General features: G+C 42.4%; 2 protein-coding genes across 3 annotated transcripts; both read left to right on the top strand.

The window, feature by feature from the left end:
• Window positions 1-1,230: 1,230 nt before the first annotated feature.
• On the top strand, window positions 1,231-3,932 carry LOC137102761 (ankyrin repeat domain-containing protein 33B-like). The gene is made up of 2 exons (XM_067482592.1): window positions 1,231-3,712; window positions 3,795-3,932. The coding sequence occupies exon 1, from the start codon at window positions 1,465-1,467 to the stop codon at window positions 2,989-2,991; it is 1,527 nt and encodes a 508-aa protein (XP_067338693.1). The 5' UTR covers window positions 1,231-1,464; the 3' UTR covers window positions 2,992-3,712; window positions 3,795-3,932.
• An 8-nt stretch (window positions 3,933-3,940) lies between these two features.
• lamp5 (lysosomal associated membrane protein family member 5) lies at window positions 3,941-8,996 on the top strand. 2 transcript variants are annotated; one of them, XM_067482596.1, is made up of 6 exons: window positions 3,941-4,373; window positions 4,900-5,075; window positions 5,510-5,641; window positions 6,075-6,171; window positions 6,418-6,606; window positions 7,897-8,996. In XM_067482596.1, the coding sequence occupies exons 1-6, from the start codon at window positions 4,313-4,315 to the stop codon at window positions 8,070-8,072; spliced, it is 831 nt and encodes a 276-aa protein (XP_067338697.1). In that variant the 5' UTR covers window positions 3,941-4,312; the 3' UTR covers window positions 8,073-8,996. The 2 variants fall into 2 exon arrangements, with proteins under 2 accessions (XP_067338697.1, XP_067338695.1); XM_067482594.1 differs by having other exon boundaries at window positions 6,072-6,171.
• Window positions 8,997-9,739: the final 743 nt, after the last annotated feature.

Here is a 9,739-nt window from a genome sequence, read left to right as displayed (position 1 = left end):
AATAAAAAAATAGCCCCTGCAATGAGAGAAATGGGGCTTTTTTTCAAAGTAATTATGTGTATATGGCAATATTTGTATGATTAGATATTATGGCATAACAACATTGAATGAGATTGACCAAATTGACAGTCATAATTATATAAAAACACCTAGATATGTTGGCCTTTTTTGTAAGAATTTTTGTTTCTGCTGTAATTCATGTAAAGGGTAGACAGGATGTGCTTGTATATACTGGAATGTATGTAGTTTAATTTACTTTTTTGTGCTCTGTCATGCAAAGGCCTGGGGGATAGAGCAGGTCTGTTGTATGTTGGGGAAAGAAGTCTGTCAACCACTGGGTTTTCTTATAGGTTTTCTTCTGTTTTACAGTCTGCCCTTACTGCACCACACAACACTGTATAAAGCTCTCACCACATATGTAGTGCAGAGATAAATGAGTAAAAGTGCTTTTAAATTTTATTCCATCGCTTTCAAATGTGCCACTCTGTCTGTTAGGACGTTTAAATTATTTTAATGATAAAATGCCAAATTAAGGGGTTTATATGAAGACGTATATAAATGAATATATGAATATATATTTATTAGATATAATGTGCAGTTTAAGATTGTTTGTTAGAGGCTTTTTGCACTAGTTAAATGTTTTTGTTGTGTGATTATATGTAACCTTTGGCTCTCTAGTTTGTCAAAAAAAATAATTATTTTTGCAGAGCAACGTAATGGATTTGAGTTCCTGTATCCCCTCTGTTACTGTAGCTTGTCAAAAAAAACTGTGCGTTTTTTATTTATATTGTATTGTTGAACTTATAGCAATGAAAATACTGTTGTTACTCAGCTCCTTTAATACTGTTTTATAGTACGTGTACCAATAAATACAGGTTTAAAATGGGAAACGTGGCTCATGTGTGTTCTCTTGGAGCTGTGCTAATACAATAACGGGTGAAGGCAATATATAAATACATTTCGGGTAGGGTTTTAACACCACTGCCACATGTTTCTACGAATATCAGTCCTCTTTTTGCAGCGTTAGGACGTTATTCTGATGCCAGCAGTAATGACTGTGTGTCCCCTCAATGTGTTTTCCTCAGATTGGATTATTGTGTTTTGACAGTGTCTCAAGAGGGGGTCATACTGTGTCAGGTTTATTGCCAACAGCGTGAGTGCGCGTGAACAAACCACCCACGCACACATAGATTTCACCTCTGTCTCATCGCATTTAACAAGTGCGGGAAAAATCGACATCCCAGATCTACTCTTGAACACAGGAGCTCTTTGTCATGATAAGCAGTATTTCCATTATAAAGAGGAACAAAGCGCCGTAATTGGGTTTGCGTTGCCCGGCAACTGCGTGGCTTCCCCTTCCCCATATAAAAGGTTTGATTGCTGGGTTTGACAGGCTTCCAAACCTTCTCCAAATATTAGAAAGATAGCCCTCTCTCTAAAAAGGTTTTACTCCATTTCAGAATCATGCTCAAGTCTCAAGGGAAGCCTGACGAGCAAACGGGCACCAAGATCCTCCTGGAGGCAATGTCCAAGGATAAAGTCCACCTAGCGAGGCTTGTTCGGGACGCCTTGGATGGTGAAATCATGGACTCGAAAACAAAGAGCGCAGAGACTCCCCTCATCTCCTCTATGCTGTTACCGGAAGAACAGACTCGGTGCATGTTTGCAGAGTTGCTGCTGCAGAAAGGCGCCAGTGTCAACTATCAAGATGCCAACGGGCGCACCGCGCTTAGCTACGCCTGTGAGAAAGGCTACCTGGATGCTGTGAAGATCCTGGTCCGAAACAACGCAGACCCAGAGATTGAGGACTCCTGTGGGAACACGTCGCTAATGTACGCCGCAGCAGCAGGTCACTCCTCCGTTGTCGACTTTTTAGTTAGAGCTTTCAAGCGATTGGGTCTTCAGATTAATAGGCAAAATAAAGTTGGCAACTCAGCTGTTGAAGTGGCAAAGTTTCTCGGGCACACAGAATGCTTCTTTGCACTCACCAACACCACAAAAAAGGGCCGTGAGTGTCAAGCAGGCACTGTCCTGCCAGACAGAGGTGACGAAAACCACACTTTTGAGAGGAAAGTTGGACATTTGGTGAACAAGCTGGAGATCCTCCAAACATGTCATCACGAAGCATGTCTAGTGGTTAAAAAGTGCGCTTGGCAGCAAAGGCCTCGGATAAAGCAGAGTCGGTTGCCATCGATGGACTCCATAGGGGAGTTTGAAAGAGAGAATGCCTGTTTCTCTTTGACACCAGAGGAGCTGGATTTCTCGGGAGTCCTAACACCTAAACCCCCTCAGCGAGCTTTTAACCATTTTCCCAACTCGAGGCACCCTAAAGAGAGGGAGAGAGAAGAAAGGCTGGCCAAACCTGATAATCCTCTGCCCCCTCTTACACTAAGTTGTGAGGGGGGTCAAAAATCTATTTTATTTTCCCTCGGGCCTAGCAGAAACAAGTCTACCCCCAGTGCGCACTCTGCCCTGGGAATATTACTGACTCCAATTCTTGCCCGCAAAGAGGAGAGTGAATCTGGAACGGAAAAATGGAAAATGTCAGAGTTTGGCCTGCGCAGATTTCATGACAGCTACTATCAGAAAAGATGTAGTCTGCCAAGAAGTATCCTCAGCCCAACACCTCCGGACCGCGCACTGGTGCCTTTGCGAAAATCCAGAACCGTGACAAGGCGCGAAGAGTCTCCCTGCAAAGCTGATGCTTTTCATGTTAGCGCACCAGCCTCATCCACGTCAACTCCAACTTTCTCGGTGTTGAGCAACAAACTTTTACGCCGATTTACTTCGCCGGAGTTTAAAAAAGACGTGAAAGAGCTTGGGGAGGATCCGGTGTTGAGTTCCGGGCGAATCCCGCGGTCAGAAACGTTTCCTCAGGACATGACAGGAAAGCATCCTCAGGTTGGGAGTAAACCCAGCATGGACAGCATCAGCTCCGTAAAGTGCGAGTTTGACTCTCATTTCAAATTCCAAACTCTCAAAAGTCCATAGTTCGCCGTGAGTAAAACGTGTTTGCCTTTACAGTTAAATCCAAGCCATAAGTTGTGATAATCACTTCACTCGCCATCTCACTGACCTTCAAAACTCAATACCTTGCCTGCAACATGACCGATGTCTCACTTTCTCCTTACAGTTTAACCCCATATAGTGAGTTTTTGCCATTTTACATCGCAAAGCTGTGAACTGAAGGACAGGGGGTAAAAACGGGTAAACGCTTTAAAATGCTGCGCAATAAAGCATGTGCAATTAGTACAAAAATGTCTTTGCATAAAATCTGAGTAAATACCAGAACCTTCCTGTTAGATGCTACAGCTACTGACTGAAGAGCACTTCATATGTAACTTTAGTTTCTGTGAAAGTGGGTGCTCCTGTGTTGAGTGGGTGGGGTCACGTCGAAGGTGATTTGGGGGTGGTGTGCAATAAATTGGAAGGCTTTAGACTTGTGTGATGCTTTACTTGTGTGATGCTATGATATTTCATGTTTGTGTCATTCAGTAATCTCAGTATCTGACGTGAACACGGTGTCACGGAGGAAAGATGCCTAAAAGTTATTTAAGACTGATCCTAAATCAGTGGTGAACAGCAGATGTTACTAAAAACTAAGTTTCCTAAAGCAAGACAAACGAATGCGCTGCCCTAATCGTACCAGGCTCACCTTGGTCACAAATGAGAACCGTTTGTCAAGATGTTGAGACAAAGACAAGTTTATATAGTAAGTGCTATATAGTTTCGTTCCACCCAACACTGAAGTAAAAAGAACTTCTGTCGATTTGTGATTAAATGGGTTTTTGCAGCTTTCATCCTCACAGGCTAAGGTGCAACCTTGGAGAAGTAGAGTTTGAGAGAGAGAGGGAGGGGGGAGTGTTGTCTGCGTTTCCCTCCAGACATGCATCATTTCAGCCCAACCTCCAGCTGCTACCTCAGAGATGGAGACTACAGCACTGCGGGAATAACAGAGACCGAGTCCTTCTTTACAGGGGAAAATTTCAATGAACGGACATTTTCCTTTCACGTAGGAACACCGTTTTATGACGTTAATAATGAGTAAACGGAACTCAGTCGTGCAGCTGTCACTGGGATAAGACCTGTCTGTCTGAGAGGGGCTTGGGCAGCCAGGAGCCAGCCACGTCCAACCTGGAGACATTTTTTGCTGCATTCGCTATGATCGTGATTTCTGGGCGCTGAGTACAGGAATCCCTCCTCTTCCTCTCCCGCCTCCCCTCTCAATCTTTCTCTCTTTTCTTTTCGCGGGCTCAGCACAGGCTGCCCAGTCAGTTAGCCAATTTTTTCAGCGCCAGGGAAGCTTAAAGAAATGGGAGGACTCGGTTTCAGGACCACGGAGAGCGCCCGACCTCTGCTGCTCAGCCTGTTTGGTAAGTGTATGTGTGTGCGTGCAGTTGTCGTGACTCCTCATTGCGGTGTGTGTGTGTGTGTGTGTGTGTGTGTGTGTGTGTGTGTGTCTACTGCGTGTGTTTAGGTGCGCTGGAGGGTATGTGCGTGTTCTTATGTGTTACCGAATAAGCATACCTGGCATTTCCTTCTCACCGATCCAAAAGTCGTGCTAACATGATCCGAGTTGAAGAGTTCACTTACTGGCGTTGTTTGCGCTGCAGCCACAGTCTGCTTTTGCTGCTCCGATACTGCAGATTTCAGTCCTCAGGGTTTCAGCTTAAATGTGACCGTCGTGAGGGAGCAGAGGTGATGTGAAACTGATCTGAAGACGTGCAAGACCTTCAGATAAACTTATAGCAGCCAATTGCGTCTCCGCTTTTGCTGATTCTGCACGTTTCACTTTGTGCGCGTGTCAGTGTGTGTGTACGTGCGCCCTGGTAGTTCTCTGGTTGATTTAATTGTCTCCACTTTTAACTTTGATGCTCTGTCGATTTCCTTTGTTTCCAGGTGTGCTCGCGCTGTCCGTTTCGGCGGAGCAGGAAGGGGAGAACCTGTCTGGTCTCTCCAACAACCCAGACAAAGCCATCTTTGCCGTCAGGGAGAACGGCACAACCTGCCTGATGGTGGAGTTCGCTGTGAAATTCCTCGTGCCATATGACGTGCTCGCGCTCAACGGGATAGACGTAAGGGATCCCCTGTGTATCATCACACGCTCGCAGCCGTAGCTGCATTTCTTTGTTTTTGGAGATATTAAACGCTGGGTCCCATCTGGGTAGAGGTTGAAAGACTGAAAACTTGTAAAATATTTTTAGTAAATTTATTCAAACCGATTGTTTCCGCTCTTATTCACAGGAAATACATTTGGAATTTGTAGTGCGCGGCCGTGCGAAACATATTGACGTTTCAACGAGTTCCACTATCACGATGTTATTTTTGCGGATCAAACTTTTCTAATTATTCAAGTGACTGTTTGCTTTGTTTTGTAAGAAAAACTCATTTTAATACCCTCCCCGTTTTCTGCGATATTAGTTACAGTTCAAGTTCGTGCGTCAAATTGCAGCGCTAAGACTTTTCCCAACATTTAGTCAGCGTCTGTCAACGTTTGTCTTTGTTTCAGCTGATCACGGAGCAGGCGTCGTTCACTCTGCCCCGCAGTGCAGAAATCGATGGGAAATGTGGGAGCACGGAGTCAGAGATCCACATAACCTGGAAGAACAACGCCCACACACTCGGCATCTACTTCTCTAAGGTGGGCGAGAAAAGGCCGGGGACACTGCTGTAATGCATTATACGGCGTCATCATACGCTGTATAAAAAGTTGGAAATAAAGACTCCAACACATCGTCATGTGCCACAATAATATAGCCCACGTCTTACTACATTTCAGGTCATTATTATTATTATTATTTCTAAAGAAATTGACATGTATGAGTACAGCATCTTCTGTTTAGTGTCTTAAACGGTATAAACAACCTTAGCAGCGGAAGTATCTTAACTGTTCTCAGGTAGAAATTCCTAAATAATGTGGAGATGTTTCAGGAGAAGAAATGACTGCGCTCGTGATAATAAGTCATTATTGCAGCAGTTAAGGATTCTCAAGCTTGCCGACTGCAGACTAACCTGCCCTCCCCGTTTAGCGGAGAGTCCGGTTTGACGCTGTTCTGTGTCTCTGCACCAAGCAGGAGGTCCGTGACAAAGGCATTGAGGTGTGGAAGATTAGCAAGGTCCAGTTCGTCTACGACACCTCGGACACATCGCATTTCATCAACTCATACAACCGTGAGTCTCCCGCGTACAGCTTTTGTACAGTAGCTATTTAGCACATTTAAATCCCTGCTGCTTTGATGACAATTCACCTCACATTAGCATTCAACTATTTCAAAATTCAAATTATTAATCTGACTCATGTCTTGTCATAGGCCTGAATTGAGGTGCAATACACGGATACATACACAGCAACTTTAAACTGGCCTGTATGAAAAAGCCTTCCCGCTTACATAATTACCACTTGTCCTTTCTCTTCAGCTGGGAAGCACACAGCAAGCACCCACCGCTTGTCGGCTCTGGTGACCCCAGCGGGGCGCTCCTACGTGTGTACAGCGCAGCAGACGCTCACCCTCATCTCAAGTGACCACCAGAAGGGCATCACTGTCTCCATGTACGATGTCCAGATCCAGCCCTTCGACATCGCCTCTGACTTCATGTTCAGTGAACGTAAGGGCAGGCTACCAGCTATACGTTTGACAAACACTGCCACTGATTTTCATTCCCACAAAACACGCACACAAAAGGAGATAAGAGGAGAGCGGGAATGGGGTTTGCCAGGACTTTGACTGCAGACATATCCTTGCCCTCAATGTAGCTTTTATAGACATACTCTATGTACCTGGCCATCCTCTGAAGCCATCACCTTGGAAGAATGCTTTGTGCTGCTGTAAACTAGGGTGTGCTATGCTTCACTGCCTTCCTCCCTCCTGGTGCGCGTTACTGCTGTCCACCAGTAGCAGCACCTTCAACTTTAAACCATACACAAAATGTGCAGCCAATTGTGTTCCTCTCCTCTGAAACACACATGGCAAAATAAATTTTTTGTGTATGCACTACTGTACATTTAACTGAGCACAGCAGATGAAGGAAACTCAATTATACAGTTTCTTATACTGACTGTATAAATTACCAAAAAAAAAAAAAAAATTTAAGCCAAAATTTGAAAAATGTATGGCACCGGAAAAAAGCATTCCAAGCTGATGGTCGTGATTCTCTGTCAAAATTGTCCTCATAATAACAGTATAAACTTAAACCAGTCCTTACAAGTACAATATCTCTATCTCCCACTCACTCACACTCTCACTAACTCACACTCACCCCAACTGATACTAACAGGCCATAGGTTTGGGCCTAACAGCAACAAAGCGTTACAGTAGGGTTTATTTGTAAAATTACTGTCACAATAAACACTAGCTTTAAATAGTTTACATTTTGTACTGTTGACCAAAGCATATGGTACAAGTATAAACTATGGAACTATCAATACCACCCATTTACAATAGTTATGTTGCATTGGTATTATGCTTTTTAGCATTTATTTTTAAAGCAGTGAAAAAACGAAAATGAATTACATTTTAACAAGTGTGCCAAAATTAGTTATTTTAAACTATGGTTTGAAATTTAAGAATAAAACAATTGTTCGCTCTATTAGTTGATCATTGGAAAAACAATCAGTTTACTTCTTTTGTTTAAAAACATGGTCAGACAAAACAATGAATTTGAAGTCATCTTGGGGTTTAGAAGATTGTGATTTTTTTAAAGAGACTAACCAATCATTGGCATTTAAAAAATATATATGTGTAGCCCCAATATAAGATGAATGTCAAGATAACACAATTATGCACTTTAAAAAGCATTAAATAAGAATATGGAATTATCACTCATCCCTACAAGACATTGATTCTGAATGAATCTACACACCAATTTTTACTCTCTTCATTATTCCACTGTCTGCAGCCTACCAGTGTATCACCGACCAACGGGAGCGCCTGGAGGAGACCCTCCCCCTCATCCTGGGCCTCATTCTGGGCCTCATAATCATCACTATACTCACCATCTACCACTTCCACCTCAAGCTGACAGCAAACCAGCCCCAGCTACCCAGAGATCGCTCCATGTACAAGAATATGTAGTCAGCAGCACAGTGACGGCTCCCTCAGCTCTCTCCAAAGCTAACCTGATAAAAGACTTATCTACTTGTTGTCCCAGGCCTAACACTGCAGAGGAAAGCGCCCCTCCATGGACCGACTCCCTGAGAGATAAGTGTACAGCCTGTACTGCAGGCCCACTGGATCCTTTGAATAGCTAAACACAAGTTAATGGGACAGCTTGGACCTAGCATGGATGTAGCTGGGGTGTTCATCCACCAGAATTTAGCCAACTCCTGAATTAAATCTTAATGCCATAAGCTCTGCCTTTCATCTGCATCAGTAATTATAATTTTAATGAAAAAAAACAAAAAACATACATTATGCTTTGATCAAAATCTAACTGGTTCAGATTTGGTTTGTTTGCTATGTGAAAATCACCAACCTGGATGTACAGTGTATTTTGTTCCTCAACATCCATTTTTCACTTCAGCCAGTTTTAATCAAACTTTAATCCAACTTGCCTGAGCTTCTGCTGTATTTAGCCTACAGTTTGTTGTCCTTTTCTTTCTTTCCCTGTCTGGAATTGCTGCTACATGATTTCAATATATTGTATTTTTGTTCAAAAACAGTTGTGTTTTCAATTTTTGAATGCAGCCATAGTGATGACAGTGTCTTGTAGTGTGCGCAGTGCAGTGGCATTCAGACTAAAGTCTTTTTTCAAGCTGATGTATGGAACATATCAAAAAAAATGGAACAAAGACATTAAAATCTGACATAAGTTCTACACCAAAAAGTGAAGAATTTATAAGAATGCCATACAAAAAGGTGTTTATGGAAGTACAGAGAGGTTATTAAAAAAAATGTGTGTAATATTTTCAGAAACAAAGTCTATGCATAAACCTCTGCTGATGCAATCTTGTGAAGTGTTCTCTTGTTCATTGAAATAAATTGCTGGAATCATCTCTACATCTCTCTCCCTGTCAAGTTATTTGTATTATCCATCATATCACTACAGTAGACCCTTTTCAATCTTCCTGACCTAATAAAATTAAAATTTGCTTTTCTACAGTGGTACTTTTAAAAAAGAATTTACATTAACTAGCGGGACAGGGAAAAAGGTGACTGATACAACTGTCAGTAGAGAAGGTGCTGCAGGGGTGAGTTATTGATTTCGTCTGTGGACGTTCAATGGAGCCGCAATATGAACAGGTCTAATTGAAAATAAGAAGAGCATTTGTGTCAGCTATACCTATTTGTTTCCGCAGCATGGATGTCATTTATCATCCTCAGTGACAGCACATCAAAGTCACGGCGCCTTCATCCAGTTCTTCATGCAGCCTGGCCACTACATTGTTGTTCCCGAACTTAATTGTGTATTTTATTTCTTTTTCTTTTAATGAGAAGGTCAAAACCCATTGCTGATGCCCCATCTGTCATGTTAAATCAGACCATGTACATCTTATCACATCTGTGACATTACAACTATTTTTGGCACAGGTAGTGCGATCAGTACGGAAAAGGTTGTGTGTCTAACGTAATTTCAGCCACCATCAGACCATGAATTGGCAACCATTTTGATAATTAAGATGAATGTTTAGTCAACCAGTCTCTAGTTTTAATTTCTCCATATTTATAACAAGTCGAATTTACTTTTACTATTAATATAATAATTAATAGAAATGCAACTTTTACCATTATGATGTAGAGAT

Source organism: Channa argus, chromosome 17 (genome assembly GCF_033026475.1).
Source record: "Channa argus isolate prfri chromosome 17, Channa argus male v1.0, whole genome shotgun sequence".
Taxonomy (NCBI): Eukaryota; Metazoa; Chordata; class Actinopteri; order Anabantiformes; family Channidae; genus Channa; species Channa argus.
The sequence above is the reverse complement of the archived record's forward strand: the minus strand, read 5'-3'. Positions and strand labels throughout refer to the sequence as shown.